Source organism: Brienomyrus brachyistius, chromosome 3 (genome assembly GCF_023856365.1).
Source record: "Brienomyrus brachyistius isolate T26 chromosome 3, BBRACH_0.4, whole genome shotgun sequence".
Lineage (NCBI taxonomy): Eukaryota > Metazoa > Chordata > Actinopteri > Osteoglossiformes > Mormyridae > Brienomyrus > Brienomyrus brachyistius.
The window spans coordinates 12,899,600-12,917,631 of record NC_064535.1 but is presented as its reverse complement, the minus strand read 5'-3'; the positions used below and the strand labels follow the sequence as shown (position 1 = coordinate 12,917,631).

At 43.7% G+C, this 18,032-nt stretch overlaps 1 protein-coding gene across 6 annotated transcripts in view; it reads left to right on the top strand.

Moving 5' to 3' along the window:
• Nucleotides 1–5,085: 5,085 nt before the first annotated feature.
• LOC125738730 (regulator of microtubule dynamics protein 2) overlaps nt 5,086–18,032 on the top strand; it is a 33,115-nt gene continuing 20,168 nt past the window's right edge. The window contains exons 1-3 of one of the 6 annotated variants that reach the window (XM_049007970.1): nt 5,086–5,180; nt 7,364–7,466; nt 11,917–12,336. In XM_049007970.1, coding sequence (XP_048863927.1) covers nt 11,918–12,336 — 419 coding nt within the window. In that variant the 5' untranslated portion in view covers nt 5,086–5,180; nt 7,364–7,466; nt 11,917. The other 5 variants (XM_049007969.1, XM_049007971.1, XM_049007968.1 and 2 more) reach the window with 5 other exon arrangements.

The following is an 18,032-nucleotide window of genomic DNA, read 5'->3' as shown; positions in this document are numbered from 1 at the left end:
CACAATTCCACAATTCATACCATCATGTTTTACCCTTAAAATTGACCAGAAATTTTTTACACATCACGACAGATTTTCCATTGTGTAATAAACATTTAACTCTGAATGCTGTTCACTGAAACTCTGCTGTCATATAACTGAAAAATATGAAATAGCTCAGTTCTTGCAATTAATTAAAACATTGAAAGTAAGTAGTCTGTTAGGGCAGCATTCCTAAAACTATGGGCCACGGACTGGTGCCGATCCGTGAGAGGGTTCCTTCCAGTCCGCGGAGCCTCACTTCTGCACCAATCACAATTCAGTCAGATCAGGTCAGGTATAATGATAATAATAATAATAATATCTATCTATCTATCTATCTATCTATCTATCTATCTATCTATCTATCTATCTATCTATCTATCTATCTATCTATCTATCTATCTATCTATCTATCTATCTATGCAGATATGCATCTACGGGGGGGGGGTTGAGGGCGGTTGTTTATGCAGAGCCCTGCAGCCCCAAAGCCTGACATGACTAGACCCCAGGACAAATAAGTTTGAGAAACGCCGTGTTAGGGTACAGTATGTTAATCTTTACCAAACGTCGGTAGAAGTGTTCCCCCTAGTGGTCAGTTTTAAAAGCAGCTTATTTTCCTGAGGAGGTTCCAAAACTCAGCCTGCTAAAAGATGCAACCAGTATTCAGGAAGGAACAAGAGTGCAAGATTCCAGTTTGCAGTGTAGTTTTTTTTTTTTTTTTTTTTTACAATGTAGCTTTAGTTGCTATCAATGGCAGTGACATCCAAAAAGAAACAGCTATTATTAAATTGAGAGAAAATGTAATTAATCCATCCATCCATTCATCCATCCATCCATCCATCCATCCGTCTGTCTGGGAGCACATGGAAGACCTGCCATTTCCCTGAGACGGGGACTGTACGCTGAGTCTGATGTTTATCTGCTTCATGCCCGACAAGGTCGGTGCTATGTGTCACGTACCATCGCAGAACTGCCAGTCGGTGATGGTGGGGGGTGGGGGTGGAGGGGTCATAGAGATAAGACCGATTTCTCTCATTTCATGGGAGGTTGTGTCTCCAAACACGTCCTCGGTGTGTCACCTAAGGGGCATGAGCCTGGCAGATGGCGACGGGGGCAGCCTGAGTGGCCAAGGATCCCCGGAGGAATGTGTTGTGTCACGATGCCCATCTCTCACCACATGAGTATTTGTTCTCTATACTTTGAAAAAGTAGTTAAATGAGTCCAAGTAACTATCAGTAAATGCAAGAATATATTTTGAAGATGGTGAGATGGTGGTTAAGGCAGAGACCAGACAGCTAATATAAAGTATTAGTATGATATATACTTCAAAACTTTGTGCTGTTGGAGAATGCAATGATGCAATTTTCTGAGCAGGTGGGGGGGGGGGGGGGGGGTTACAAAACCGGGACACAGCATTTTTTTTATTCTTCAGTATGGAATGTCATAATATACTACGCTGAAATAATAATAATAATAATAATAATACCGTTACAGGGCTCAAATCAATTCACTTGGAATTTGTTTGTAACACTTTACTTTTTTATAATATATATCCAAATCCATAATGCAATCCAACGCCGTCATAGAGCATTATAAACATGGCTATAGATATTTATAAAAAGGCACATTACAGCCATGTTTATTATGCATTATGAATGTCTTATGAAGTTGTCTTCTGTAATGCACTATAGATATCTTTATAATGCAGTTAGAAAGTGTCTTTAATGCTTATACCGACCACTATAATGCATTATAGATGCGGACTTCATAAAGCATTCATAATGCATGATACAGGTGGCTGTAATGTGTTATGCCTTTTAATATATTAATGCCATGTTTATAATGTTTTATGAATGCATTATTATTTGTTATGAATGTGTTTATAAATTAATCAAAACATGGCCTTAAGTAACCTGCGATGGGCTGGCCCCCCATCCTGAGTTGTTCCCTGCCTCGTGTCCATAGCTTCCGGGATAGGCTCCGGACCCCGCGCGACCCAGAAGGATAAGCGGTTTGGATAATGGATGGATGAATGGCCTTAAGTAAAGTGTTACCAAATTGTTTACAAACTGATAAATAAAGTAAATCTACATTCATCAATTAACTATTTAGCTAAATTGTACATGATGCTTTATTTATCTACCATGAACAGAGAGGCACAGGGAAAGACCGTCCTGCATGCACATTTCGCGCTGAATGAACTAGCTTATTTCACCATCTGATTATTTAAAGATTTGCTCTGAATGGAATGCCGGGTTGCTGGCCTGGTTATGTGTCCAGTGATGGACTGGCGTCCTGTCCAGGGTCCCAGCCTTGTGGAAAAGCTTTTATGTTTCATGCTGAAACAAGCAGTACTACAAATGTCATTTAGGACTAGTAACATGAGGCAGGATCACAGAGCTACAGCCTGGCGCTGGGTCTCGTTCGCTCTCTCTCTTCGTCTGGCACCATTGTGGGTTTGTATGTTATCAGATGAAGGGATTATATCTTTCCTTGTTGAGCACCATCAGTGTGCACATTACACATGGACGACCCGTGTCGTGTTTCAGAAATGAACTGAGGTGAACCTGCCTTTGGCTTTCTAGAACATTCACTACATGAGCCAGCAGCCTGTGCTACTTCAGCACTGCAGGGTAAGAGGGGCCACATATTCACACACAGACTGGAGTAACAGCCATTGTGGACAATGACATCTGCTTCATCGGCAGATTACCAACTCCATTTTCTGATATGTCTACAGGCTAAAATGTATCAAATGTACTGAGTCTAGGTGATGGGAATGGGTGATCTGTCTGGAACGTGACCAGCCACCTGAAGGATAAATGTTACAAGTTAAGCCCAAGTGACAGTGGCTCCTTAAAAGCTGAAATGACGCTGTGTGTGCCCACTAAGGGCTGGGCATCCCAGTGCTCTCTACTCTCCTCTATATCTACAGCTTAGATCCTCTTACTGAAAATATGTATGTCTAGATCCTCTTACTAAAAATATCTATATCTAAGTCTTATTTCCTAAGATTTCTTATGGCAGTTGTGTTCCATTATAGAAGTTGGAGTATGTTAGAATTAAATCTTTAACAAATTTCTAGCCGTTACAGTTTACAATCTGTCCAGGTTTTTTCATTACCCCTGTTTAATGTTTAAGCAGTGCAAAGATGTGACGCATCACCACGAAATAAGTCTTATGGGTGTAATTCTACCAGTGTGACTTAAGACTCATTTTGTGGTGATGGGTCACATATGTGTGAGCCTTTGTGTTATTGAGACTTAAGTAGTGAATTTGAACTATGTTTCACAATTGTTTAATCATTTCAAATCACTTGATATCACTATTCTGTTTATACATGTGCTTTTTGTTTTTTTTTCCAAAGACTCTGTAGTCCTGAAAAGTAGCGCAGTCTTTGACCTGGGCTGCTTGGCCGCATATTAATGTGTTCCAGGATTATTCACATCATGAGTTGTGCTGAAAAGCAAGACTGCTAATGAGACTGCAGAGTTCAGGGCTGCTGACTGAGTCATTATAAATCACTCAAGTTACTAGCACATGTACTAATCATTCACTAACATCATTGATGATTTTCCTCTTTTGTAGCCACTATAGAGTTTTAATAGTTCCCCAATGATACTTCTAAAATTCCTCAGCAGCATGTAAAATAAATCTGGTGGCATATTGGCTGATCGCACTCGCCACTGTGTTCATCGGTGCCTGCCTCACTTGAGAAATTAACCCCTGCTTCACCCACCAGGACCTCCTCGGATCTCTAAGATCCCCAAGTCCTTCACCAAGGCGAGCTCCAGAGCAGGAGAAAGCCTGACCTCTGTGTGTGGCAGTAAGGACACCTACATCTAGCTGGTACCATTCTGTCTCCCACACTAAATTCGATTGCTTTTTCCGAAGCCACTGTCCATTACTAGCATCTAATCTGTCTGGGTCCTACCCACTCCTGCCTACAGGAGCGCTGTACCTGACCCCCACTTTTCATCTGGTTGGTGCTTAGACCACACCATGGTTCCATAGAACCATTCTGGGGGGGGTCTGGTTAGGTCACATGGCTGCCCAATGAACACCATCCCTAAGCTGGACTGCAGGGCTGGGTCCTAGGGAATACATTCCAGGCAGGGTACACTGGTTCTTTTTGATACCTTATACTAGGGACCTTATGTTATATTGTGATTTTTTTGGTATCTTCTCACAGACATCTTCTCCATGGGAGACCCGACCAGAAGCTCAAGCCCCAGACGACATAGTTTTGTGCATCATTAAGACTCTCAAACATTTCCACCACACTGTGCTGGCCCAACCCTCTTCGGGACCCTAAGCAAAATTTAATCAACCTGTCATTTGTCATCTTCCTTGCCATTCTGACAGGCTGATTAGAGTGGAGCACCCTGGTGGCTGCTGGACCCGAAGCAGCCTGCTTAGTTCACTTATTTCCTAGGGCCGGCCTTAGTCAGCATCACTGTAGTGGCACATTATTCATTAAAGCATTAAACACCATGAAATTGGTCAGACTTTAACCAGGTGGCACTGTAACAGCTGTTAATGAGTGTTGGATCTCTGTCACAGCCACCGAAGTGGCATTAAAAATGACTGGAACCAAGATCTACTGCAGTGTTGAAAAAACTAAACTTTTGCTTACAGATATGCAGTTTTAAATGTTCCTTCTCATGAAAGAATCAACTTGGAGAGAAATGCACCATGGCAGCAGTCTGAACAGGATACCTCCTGCCCCTGGACTTGGGGCCCCTTGTGAACAAGGTAAACGTGCGAGTGCTTCTGTACAGCTGCAGTTATTTATAGCTATATTTGTACTGAGATAGGTTTATCTTTGGGCTTTGACCCCAATCGGGGCACAGCTATGGCTGGATGCATGTCAGTTATCGCCTCATCTCCCACCATCGAGCGGGGTGAAGCTGTTTCTGACACGCTTCCTTTTGAGATGCATGTACCCGTTTTTCCACAGAATGCAGGCTGAGGGCTCTGAACAATGCAGCCAGGTCCAGGAGGATGGCACGCTGAAGAAACTGCACGTAGCAATCCCCAGGCCACCCTCCCCCCAGCCCACCCCCTCCGCCAGCTCCCTCCCATTCCCCACGTCTCCACTTTCCCTCCTGATAAAGAGCACACACAAACATATCCAGCACAAGAGGAACAGAAATGTGGTAGGTAGATTGTTTTGGAGATAACAGGACTGAAGTGTTATTGTGACAGACAGTTTGCAATAGTGTGCAGTAAGCAGATTCAGGGTCTGTTTCTCTGTTCTCCCCTTCAGATCTACTCTATGCTATAGTAGTTACAATGTCTCAGATCATCTCCGGTCTGAGTTTCCCTTCTTCCAGGGCTAGGGCTGGTCTGGTATTTTCCCAGTGGGACAACAGGTATTATCATGGGGGCACCCCGACTCCCCACTGTCCGCTAGGCAAAGTTTACCATGGGGGATCCAAAGGTCCAGGGCTGATTTTTAATCCCAGTCCAGCCAAGGACAGGATTGACTGAATGTAAACATATTCCATTAATTCATCCACAAGGTGTTGGTTCTGAGAATCCAATCCCGGGCTGAGAGTGTGAGCCTAAACCCCATTGTACCACAACTTTCACACAAAGCATCTTTTGAATTTACGCTGTATTGCTTGAATGAAACCCCTTCCTGTCTTGCGCTTTTGGGGGCATCAAAGGTTCTTTAAGCAGCACTACATAAATCATAATTTTAAAAATAATTACCACCACGAACATGATTAGAATAATAAGCATATAATGTGTTAAACAGTGTAAATTGGTAACAGGGACCGTGAAAGGCACAGACCAAAATAACAGACAGTCAGCCTTGTCTGGTGTGACTTAGATGTTCAAGGATGAGCAGATAAAACACATATAAAGCAAACACAGCATGTTGGGGGTAGAAGGGAGCTGGACTCTCAGGTAGGCTTTGCTTATCAGCATGACTTTTTAATGCTTGTTCTTTGGACCATACCTTTTGTTAGTACCGTGCTCTGCAAGACCTCACATTGTCTGCTCTTTCAGTTCAGTTTGAATTACAACCAGTGAGCTGAAAAAGATTAATCTGAACAGATTAATGGATATTTAGTTTCAGAGACATGGCTCATTTCAAAATTACTATGCAATAAAGATTATTAAAAACTGTAATATAAATTTATAATTGTATTATAGTCTTGCATAGGAGTTGTTTTCAGTTATTTTAATGAAATGTACCAGAATAAGTGATATGATAAAAATGAATATGATGTTAGTTCATCTTCGCACCAGCATCTGCGCCACCACAGCTAGTTGGTTCCCTCTCTGCCTCTTCTGAAAACCAGCCACACCAGGCTTTCAGCTGCTTCGACGTTTTGTGTCCCAGCATACCGAATGGCTGCTTGCTCTTTAGGTTTTAGTTCTTTTCCCACCATGGTTTAGTTTGGGTTATCTCCCCCTGAGATATTGATTTTGCGACTTTCTGCCTGTGTTTGGACCATGGATCTGGGTCCCCATTTGGATCTGCTTGCCATTGTTTGTTTCTAGCTAGTTTTTGACCCTTTGCCTGCACTTGAATCCTGGAGTATTTAAAAAGAAATGATTAATTGCATTTAATAAGTAATCACATTTCTTGTAGACTTTCCATTTCTTGCACACTTTCCATGTTGTGGTTATTTAAAAACCTGAAAAAGCAATAAAGACTTATTTCCAGTCTTTCTTATAGTTTTAGGTTTAGAAAGGTAAATGTTAATTGTTAATTGATCATTCTCAAATCCATGGTTCAACCAGCATGGCTGTCATAGTGTAACCCAAAGGGGAGATGAGGCGATTCTGTTAATATTATGCCTGTTTCAGCAGCACATTTTGAGGAAGATAACAACCCAAAACACTCAGATTGTGTAAAAAAAGTGGTGAAGAAGGCTAATGAAGGACAAGTCAAATTGTTGACCAATACATCTCAGTCTCCAGACCCCATTTTCTGAGAATTTGTATGGGACAAACTGAACAGAAGAGTCAGACCAAACACACAAAGCCAAGGAACATTTTTATTTTCTCTGATTTTTATTGACATTTGCTCTCTTGGATGATATTATTATGTTTTTATTTTTAATCTATTTTAATTTTAGATTTGAAGCAATCTTTTAACATCTACACATATTTAAAATTCACTGTAAAGATAACTATTAAATGCCTTGTTTAAGCACACGACAGGAGGGCAAACACTCAAATTCCTAGTTATAAACCTAAGGCAGTTTTGTACCTGACGCTCCAAGGATAAGAATTGTTGTGTGTGACAGTGACATTGGATTTTTTCTTTGTATTGTTCTCTAATTCTCTGCATACTGACGCCGGTCATCTGCCGGGTTTCCAGGTGGAACGGGACTTCCGAGATACCTGCGGGCGACGGACTGATTTCACTGTTGCACCCTAAACTTTGATAGCACCGGGCAGAGGGACCTTGTTCTACTCCCAGCGTAAGAGCCTTTCCAGGGTTATGTATAATGACAGTTTTCATTAAGAACTTAGTGTTTTTCTCTACTAACTTTAATAATATTACTTTAATCTACTGTATTGCTGTCGTCGTGAAAAAATGCGCCGTATCGGCCGCATAGCCAGCAAACTTTATCCGGATGGTTACCTGTTCCGTGATAACCTCAACATAGTGCAGGTGTATTCTTGGTATATTGTAGGCGGAGATTGTGATGGTGATAAGAGTTAATAGGAAACACCTGTGAGGTGGAAGTAGGAACAACATAAATTGTCAGCGATGGAGTAAGAGGGGGACCCCGTATATGGTCGGTGATGCTTGGAGTCCATGCTGCAGATGCGGAAGCGCGTGCGCTGGGGAAAAATTATTGCATTGTGGGACATACGGCGAGTTATTGGGGTGCGCCGAGTTGGGAGGCTAACGACGCCGGTTCGCGATTGGTGCCAGGCGTCACCGGAAAGGTTTGTGGTTCCTTCTAGGAGTTGGATTATGGTTTGTGTTGTGGGTTTTGTTTCGGGGGACTGGGCTGTCTTCCCCCGACTAGTTAATTTAAATAATATTGTTTGATATGAATTGATTTCTTTTCCTTGTGTATTTATGTGTTATTTAGGATGAACCACACGTGATTTTGGTGTTCATGGCCCTTGTGTTGATGTGAGCTGCCCAGGCCTTTTTATTGTCCACGAGTGAACTTTAGCCGGGTGTTTTAGCTGAGTGTGAAGTGTTTTCCAAAGTGTTTTAGAGATGGCTGTGCTGAGATCATTGTGTGGGGGGTTCCTGTGTTGCCTGGGTGCTCCATTCACTTATTGGGTCAGGGATGCTGAATTGTGGAATCCTGGTAATAAAGGCTTATTGCTATACTTCTGTTGTGAGCTGTTTCTTATACCTGGTGCCCAGTATAGTCGAGTCACAAACCTGCATCATTGGGGAGAAGTGTTCCTCTCTTACAACTTGGCGTAGTTTCGGCAGTCTTGGCTTCTGGGCACAGGTTTAGGAAATGCCTAAACAGCCTTCAATCTCTAGTTCAGAGGACAGACAAATGTCAAATCCTAACGTGGTTATGTTTCCTTTCATGCTGGGGGCACCATGGAGCCCAAAATTTGCAGGAGAACCTGCAAACCAGAGGATGGGCTTTCAGGAGTGGGTGAGAAATCAAAAAATGTTGGATATGCAACCCCTATCTGAAAATCAGAACGTGGCTGTTTTATAAGTAATTTAGAAGGGGAGGCGAAACGTGAGGTATTGGCTTTAGAATGTGGGGAACGCGAAACAGCAGGGCAGATTTTAACCTTTTTGGAAGGTGTTTATGCGGACAATGTGTCTGTTGCTGTAATGCGCTCTGAGTTTTTCTCTCGTAAGCAGAAACCAGGAGAAAGTGTGAGGCAGTTTGCTTTGGCACTACGGGAGCTTGGCAATCGCCTGTCAAGGAGAGAAGATTCCACTAATACGGAACATGTGTTGCGAGATCAGTTTATTGGAGGGTTGCTGGATTCAGGTCTGCGTAGGGATCTTAGAGGAAGGGTAAGATTGGAACCAAATGTCTCTTTTTTTGGAAATAAAGCAGGAAGCGGTTATATGGGCTGAAGAGTGGGAAGGTTCTGCACAGGCCGGAGTAGCAGCAGTCCAAGTAAGTAATGTAAAGCCTACGTGGGATTTTGCTGAATTACAGGAAGACATTAAACTGGATGTACTTATTCAGGTGAGAGGGGAAATGAAAGATATGGTATCTGGACTAATGCAGGAAATTAGAGAGGGTCTGTAAGTAGAGGGAGGACAGCGTGAAGGTTCCATAAGCGTTACAAGAGTGAGAGAGAGTGGTAGACAAAGGGTAAATGTGTGACTCGGGGAGACCAATCTGTCGCCGGTGTAACAGGGTGGGACATATTGAGAGAAGATGCCGGGCAGTAGGATCCATGGAGGAGCCTTTAAACTAGAACCGCCCTCTGTTAAGGCCCAAACAGTGGGGAATGGGGTTAGTGGCCAGGAGAGTCATAGCAATAATATAGTCGGTCAATGTCCAGTGGCCGAAGTGTTAATAAATGGTATTAAAACTCAGTGTTTGTTGATACGGGGTCACAAGTTACGACATTGACAGAAAGTTATTTTAAAGAACATTTTCAGGTAGGAGGTCTACAGGTACAGCAGCCCATTCAAAAGCTTAATTTAATTGCAGCTAATGGATTAAGGATCCCCTATATAGGATATATTGAGGTAAATCTTTCTGTGGCCAAGTCATACCTAATAAAGGAGTTTTGATCGTGAAAGATACAGGGTTTCAGTCCTATCCAGGGCTAATTGGTATGAATGTTATAGAACAGTGTCATGATTTGTTACTTACCAAATTTGGGTCGAAGTATGTAGAAGGGAGTTAGTGAGGCCCCAGAAGCAAGAGTGTGGCAGCAAACCTTTGTATTGTGTGATAATCTGAGAGAATTTTCAAGGGAAACTGGGATTTTAGGAGCATTTTATTGGCCAAAGGGCGGGTGCATTAACGTGCCGGCCATGTCGGAAGTGGTTTTGGAGGCTTGTACTTCTCCACGGCCTGATGGGAAGGATTCTGTGGGGTTAGTTGAACCAGCTGCAGGAATGGGGCTGCCGGGACAGTTGTTATTGGCCCGGTCCTTAAGTACGGTGGTAAAGGGACGTGTAGAGTCGTAAATTTGGCTCTAGAGTCGGTTAAATTGGTTGGGCAAGTTAGATTGGGAGTGATTCATTGTGAATTGTGGAATCCTGGTAATAAAGGCTTATTGCTATACTCCTGTTGTGAGCTGTTTCTTATACCTGGTGCCCAGTATAGTCGAGTCACAAACCTGCATCCTTGGGGAAAAGTGTTCCTCTCTTACAATATGCTTGTGTTATTTAGCTTTTTACTCTAGCCGCTTACCTAGCGCGGTGGCGTACAGTTTTTATGATTCAGCTTTTTAAATCTCGGGGCATTTATAGCATGTTATTCTGCTCCCAGTGATGCGAAAAATCTATTGAGGCAAAGCTGTTTTGGTGTGTTAATCTGCTTTATCTTGTTAGCCACATACTGATGTACTCCTCGGCCCAGGTGTCTCTCGGAGTAGTACTGTCCAGTAGAGCAGCCCCTCTGTTTCACCTAGTTAGCTAGTTTTTTTCTGAAGGTCTACTGCTAATCTGTTTGCTGTCTTTTATGGTTTCCTCGGTTGCTGTATTGTGATGCAGATTCCAAAAGTAATGTTTATTTCATCCGGGGAAACAAACCGTTTCTTCTTTCTTCCATGAAATATACCGAGATGCATTTTTCCATAGTAGCTAATAATATGCAACAAAGAGGTTTATGAGTATACAGTTAGATTTTCTTTATGTTGGATTTGCAGTGTCTCAACTGGGTTTACTTAAATAATGAAGGGGGTCATACGTGTGCTGTGATAGATACTGTTGCTGTGCACATAATAGGAATACTCCATTCCATTTAAATAGCTTCAGAGTCTGTTGGGAAGGAAAAGTGGAAGGTAAACATTGTAAGCATTGTGTCATCTTGGGTGAGGTTATTTGCCAAGTAAATAAATCTTGGCTTATATAATGCTGATCTGATTTTTGACAGCTCAGTTATCAGTATATTGTGAAATAAATGGCATGTCTTGCTATATAAGGCTGTGTATGTTGTGAGCTTGTCTTGGCTAGTTGTTCATATTGCAGGAAAACTAATTTTAAAGTATTTTTCCTGGGAGAAAAAGCACATGCTTCTCATTTAGTAATTTGTAGTAATTCCTAAACAACAGATGCTTGAATAAAGTTTCCTGACGGAAATGAAAGATTTGACAATAAAAAAAAATTGAGATTTTGGACCAGCTTCACTTACAATGAATGCATAGTCTTTATATAATTTATTGTATATTTATAATTGGTCTTCATGTGTTTCTTCTGTACAGCATATGTTTTCTTAGAATAACAATAAAAGATTAGGCTCCCTTTTACCACTTGTAAATGGTAGTAACTCATTAAAAAAAGAAAACCACGTTATATCTTGTTTAAAATTGTCTAATTTGCAAATGGTTACAACCTAATTAATAACCAGATTATGAACCATTCATAAACCCTTTATATGGGTATTCTTATTGTGAAGTGGCACCTAAAAGACTTCTTGATATTCACAGGATTGTAACAAGGAAAACTATGGTGGCTCCCATCTGTAACACCTGGCCTCGGGGAAAATGTCTGCTGTGATTTGATGGCATGCAGTGTGATGGACTGATTCTGTTAGTCCAGATACCACCTTTCCTCAGAGATCCTGTGATTCATCCCTCTTTCAACACCCCATAGTTTTTCATAAAGTATTAGCAGTGTGTAAGCAAATACAGTAAAGCTCAAAAACTGCACTTGAAGGTCTTGATCATAGGTATGGTTTATGTTCTGAAGTATTGTGGTTGAAATGGCACGTCTTCCATACTTATGTGTCGCCATATTTCCAGAATGGCCCAAACGGACACCAGGCTCCTGGTTTTGGGTGCCCTGGCTGGGGCTGCTGGTGTCAGCTTGGCTGTGATCTGGTACCGGAGCCGCCAGCAAAGCCACATCAGGAGCCCCCCCACACCACATCTCTCCAGCAATGCCCAGTGGGTCAGCCTGGGCAGGGGGCCGCCTGTGGAGCTGAAGTTGGACAGGCAGCAGGAGATTCAGGAGCACCTGTGTGCCCTCGTCCAGTGTGTCTCCGAGCTCAAGGAGGAGGTGCTGGCTTTGAAGAAAGCCCTCCCTCAGCTCCAGGACCTGGTGCAGGATGAGCTGCGTGGGCACCGCTCTGTCTCTGGACCCCGGACCCCTCGCCGGAGGAGAGTCCCTGGGAGCAGCAGGGGAGAGAGGGAGAGCTCTGAGGAAGGCGAGAGCGAGGGAGGGTGGGTATGCTTGATGGCCAGTGAAACATCTCTGGGTTTGTTCGGACCATTTCACATAGCAGTAGGAACACCAAGAGAACCACTATCGTTTATGACTGATCATGTATTGCTTCTTTATGTAATGATCTGCCTCACTATTGCGTCAGTTGTCACCACCTGACTGATTTCCATAATGATTGACTTAGCTGTCCCTAATAGGAAATTCAGATTCTAAACTAGTAATGATAATGTCGCTCTTGCAGAGGTGTTGGCTCCCGCTGTGGAGTTATACCTTCCTATATTTTGGCTGGGTGGTTGGATGTCTTTCATCGCAATCCTCTGGCAACACAACAATGTGCTGAAAGTTTACAATCTGCTGTAAGTCGCTCGGATGAGTCACATGGGCAGATGCTCTCCCGGTTTAGATGTGCCACACGAAAGTGGGAAGCTGAGCGCGTCGTTTGGTCGCCCCGCTGCCATTTCTCCCGGGGTCTCTTGCCAGAGGTGATCTCCCCCTTAATTGATCCATGTTGTGCCCCAACTGGCAGGTCAATGATCCACCTTGGTGTCTTTAAAGCACCTTCCTATTCTGCCAGGAGCCAAATATCTTGATCCCATTCCAGAACGAGGTAACATAAACAGTTTTTTCATCCAAGAGAACAGAACATTAACAGGAATATCACGGAGCCTATCGCTGAGGCATTATGTCTTTCATTACGAGTTTCTGTGTTTCAGTAGTTTTTTTTCCCCTTTCCTGAAGTGCCAGTACTATACTGGTCTGGTCATATTCTGAGGATAACCCAGTTCTCCGTCGCCAACACCTGCTTTCGGCAGCTTTGAAAGAAAAATCCCTCCATGCAGTTTTGGACCGAAGCCACAGAGCTGTAAGGGAGCAGAGACTTGGACTGACATGCATGTGCAAAGCAGAAAAACTCAAACTTTTAAAGGGCCGGTGGTGAAAAGCATACAAATTGTTGCAAGTAAAACATTGTACTTTTAAATGACTAAATAAGAAAACGCTTCTGCTTTTTTAAAAGGCTTATCAGTTGCCTTTTTACCATGCAGACGTATCAACTTCCTGGGTGGCCTTTATCAGTCTGCATGCTATAATGTGCTGATTGGACATGTCATCCAGAAAGCTGTACTTTCATTGGCCAGGGACACTGACTGAGAACACCAAGTGCTATATCACTGGAGTTACTTGCATTTGGATTTTGTCGTGTCCTGAGCTCTTCTGCATCTCTGGGATCCCTCCCCCAGTGTGGATCTTCTTACAGGCAGCGCTGTGGTTTACCCAGAATCCTGTGTGCTCTGTCATCAATACTGTAATGCGCAGGTCTTCATTTACAAGCTCGGGATTGTTAGAAGCAGTTACTTTTTATCATGATTCATCTTGGCACCGATTTGTTTATACTGAGGTGTCCTCAGTGATGTATTTTGATTAGCTGTGGTGGGTGACGGTCAGTCGCCTTAATGTTTGAAGCAGTGCGTTTTACTCATCAGATGGTGATAATGGTAGATCTTTTGACAGCTTAATCACAGGCACTTCGTTTCAGTGGGGCGCTAGTGCCAGCAAAGGAGACGAGATCAGCGCCCCGAGTGCAGAGTTTCTCCACGGGAACAGCATGGGCTGAGATTTGAGGATCTGAGTCATGTGAAGCGCAGTGCATACGCTGAGGCAGTGCATACACCCGCTAGGCTGTAGGTGACCAGGGCTGACTGAATGAAACCACACAATTTAGCAGTGCCATTTGCTTTTCAGTTTGACTGATCATCGTTTAGTGTTCCCCAGGCAACACATTACACAGCCAAAGAAGGAAGGTGGATGAGTTAAATGAGCGGATGGTAATCCAGTGACAGCGTGGACGTCTCTCTCGTTTTGCCTTGACATACGTTTTGCCTTGACATACGTTTTGCCTTGACATAGTTGAAGTGACGTGGTGATGTCATCTGGCTCCAGAGCATAGTTCAGTAGATTAGACAGACCGAATACAATGTAAACACGCATACCAGCACAAGGACACCCTGCCAGTCCCCTCTGGGGGAGGGGGGTAGAGGTATCTTCTCTCCCCATCAGTACTGTACAGCTGGCCAGCTGAAGTGCCTGCTGTGTTGTAACCCCCATACCAAAAGGGGAAACGATAATTTTAAGATAATCCTTGCATCCATTTGTAGACTTTTTACTAACTGGATTTGAGGAGATAGTGCTTTGCATACCTGGTAAGACGTGCCTCATTTGTATGCATTTTCAGCAGTGAACGACGAGAAGCTGTTGCATGTGTGCGGACGGTCAGCAAAGCCCTCCTTGCTGCAGACCCCGCATCGGCCGAGACTCGCGTCTGTGTACTAATTAGCGAGCGCATCTGGCAGCACCTGGGCCACGCCGTAGCTCTGCAAACTGTTTGCTTTTCACCTGTTAAAACAGATTCTTCCCCCTGCCCAGACCCGAGGAAGCCACAAATCTCCGCTGCTGTTTGCCGAGCGGCCCGCCAACTTACCCGCATCCTGTAGCAACTCGTCGCTCCTGTGGTTTTGCTGCCTTAAATGATAGCATGTGTTTATATAAAGGTTTCTGTTGAAATTGGCATGGCGACATGTTAGGGCCTCAAGAGGTTATAGATCCTCGGTATGTGATTGGCATTTACCGATTGGCCTCATAAACATCGTCTTGTGTCCATATTTCATTGTTCAGCGCCATCAGATCTTTTTTCCCTTCGAAACGTGGTGCTTTTACCTGAGGGCTGCACTCCTCTGTGCTTATTTGTGTGGAAACTGCATCTCTGTGCTTCAGTGGCTGGGGATGCCCCACGTTAAATCCCGCATCATTATACCTCATCAAGTAGACCTTGTTATCTCCCCATCTGTGTGTTTTCTATGCTTTAGGCTTCAAAGACACTCTGCATCATTCATGTTAAACACTTTGGCAGGACTCGGTTAAGTACAGAGGTTGTTCAGTTGTAATTATTGTCTTATGTTTTCTCCCCCCTGCCTTTTTTTTTTTTATTTTACATTATTGGAAGAGAAGATCTTGCCCATTGGCATTTTGGCAAACTGGATGAAAAAGAACCCCACTTCCCTAATGAAAGGTTCTCCTTAGCGAGACAGTTGTTTTGGCCAAAAGAGAGAGCTGTAAAATCGGTTTGTGAATTCCTGTCTCTGTTCAAAGGGCCAGTTGTTTGTGGGTATTTACTCATAGCTGCTGGAATGTAGTGGAGGAAACCTGTCTGTTCTTCAACATAAAAATTACCTGAAAATCATCTCACGTGCTAATACTGCATTTCCGACAGAGATTAAGCTAATGTCTGAGAAAGTACGAACTACTTGGACCACAATTGCCAGATCAAACTTTGTGTTATATACTTTTGTTTTTGCGGTCTGTAGCTCTAAGGCAAGTTCCTGTCGCCCTGCAGCTCCAGAGCTAATTTTGTGCTCCTAGCCTTTCTCATTTCACTCTCCACTGGGGGCTGGGGTGTTGGGTGACCTCAGCCAAATACAGAGGTCCCTGTAAATGGTTGTGATGGCAACCTTTCTTCCAGGGTGTTTTGTTGGCCATTTCTCTTGGCTACCACTTGACAGGCATTCTACTTATGGGGGTTGGTTGAATATCGAGAAGCCCAGCTACCGATTCTCTTCCCGTTAAAGTGTCACCCTGTTCCCGACAACAAGCATAAAAACAAGACATATTTTCAAAGGAAAGTTCAGGAACACGCCAGATTGGTTTTTGCTCTCTGTATGTGACTTTGTATGGTTTCAGCTCGATGCCGTGGGCTTTTCACCATGAACTCGGGAAAAGAAATGCTCAGTAAATTAGTCTACCAGACACCTTTTAATGGTGGTAGCTGTGTTGGGATTTGTAATCTTTCTAATTGTTTATAAATAGATATTTGTGGTGTCAGTAGTGTTGGAAATGCTCAGGCACGGGGTCGCTTGTCAGTTTTTATCCTGCGATATTTTTATATAAAAACATCTCAAAGTATAAGTGGCAGAACTTGATATTCGGCAGAAAGGAATTAAATTTGACCTCTAGGCCCATGCAGTAGGCAGAGTGCACCTCCTAAACATGGGGATAGGTGGAAGAACATTTTATACAGCCGCCTTGTTAGTGTGCAGTTTAGCATTGGCTGAAGCCCAGGATCATGAGCACAACTGCACGACTTACCATTTACTAGGCTAACGTCAAGTTTGCATAAATTGCTACCCTGTTGTGAGGCATTATTTTAGTAGTTATGTTAGCCTGAGGTAATAAATAGACTTATTATGGAACAGCGAGCAGACTATGCAGTTGCCTAAATCTCACTTTGATGGCCGTACCTTTTGAATGCAGAAAGAAAAACCGAATAGCAATCATGGGCGAATTGCATGCCGGGTTGATTGCAAGTAATGAGCATCTTCATCTTCACCGGGATGGGAGCCGTAGTGAGGTCACTGAATTTGGCTGTGTTGATAATCTCCTGCAGCCTAGTCGCCCTCATCATTTGTTGTGGTTTTTAACATATCCGGTTAAGCCACTCCAGTGAGCTGTAATTTTCAGTGATAATATGTTTTAGTGTTCCTTTAGTTCTTATTGCTGTTCTCTTTTTAAGTAAACAAGAGCCCATTCATTGGTCCACAGTCCTTTATGTGTTTTTGGCTAGACCTGTCGGGTTATCTCCCCCCTTTCTTTGCTTGGCGAGGTTTTGGGGGCAGCCAGGTGTCCCGTTGGTTTCATGCTCCTAGTGTTTCCAGCCTGGCCAGGGAGGCTGTCGCTGGAGGCGGGCATCAGCACTACTTAATCCCTCACTTGGGGGAGAGAGAGAGAGACAGACAGCGGGCGGCCAGATTTACATGGGGTTCTGCCAAAAAAATGCTTTGCGGCTTTTCATGGTGAGCAAAGCTTGATTTTGAGGGTTTTTTTTGTTCTTGTGTGCATCTATAAATGCAATGGATAGGAGATGATGCAGTGACTGGTGGGGTAACGTGGCAGGAATGCGGCTGCCTCTATCTGGAGAGCAAATAGCGGGGCATGGCAGTTTCTGCAAAGAGAAGCAGCTCAAACGCCGCGCCGTTCCTGCATCGGACGCAGTCCATCCATTTTTGCTCAATTTAGTCCAGCCATGTTTGACCATCAGTGAATCTCCAGCCATCTGCTGTGAGCTGATAACAGAAATTCCCGCTTGTTCCAAAAGACTTTTCTCTGATGCACGTCTGTCAGCCCCCAGACATTCTAATTTAATAACTCGCCTGTTTCTGCGAAGGCTGCTAACATCTGCACAAAAACAGGCTCCATCTGAAGGATGATGAAGGCTGACCTTTTCCATGCTTGAGCCCGCAGCCCAACGGACCATCCATCCATCCATTTTCCAAACCGCTTGTCCTACTGGGTTGCGGGGGGTCCGGAGCCTATCCCGGAAGCAATGGGCACGAGGCAGGGAACAACCCAGGATGGGGGGCCAGCCCATCGCAGGGCCCCAACGGACCTTGAAACTCCAAAGTAAAACAAGGACACGAGGATAGGGTACACCCTGAAGAAGATGCCACTCCATCCTAAGGCCGTTCCTGAATTATTCCTAATATGTTGTTCATTTATTGCTCTTTGGGACTAAGGTAAAAAACCTTTGGTATTTTGGCAAGTACAAGATACAGCAGCAGTAGTAGAACTGAAAACAGAGCGATCACTTGTAGCCTTTGCAGGTGGAAGAAAAGATGAAAAAGAAAAATCTGTGGTTTGGCAGCCTAAT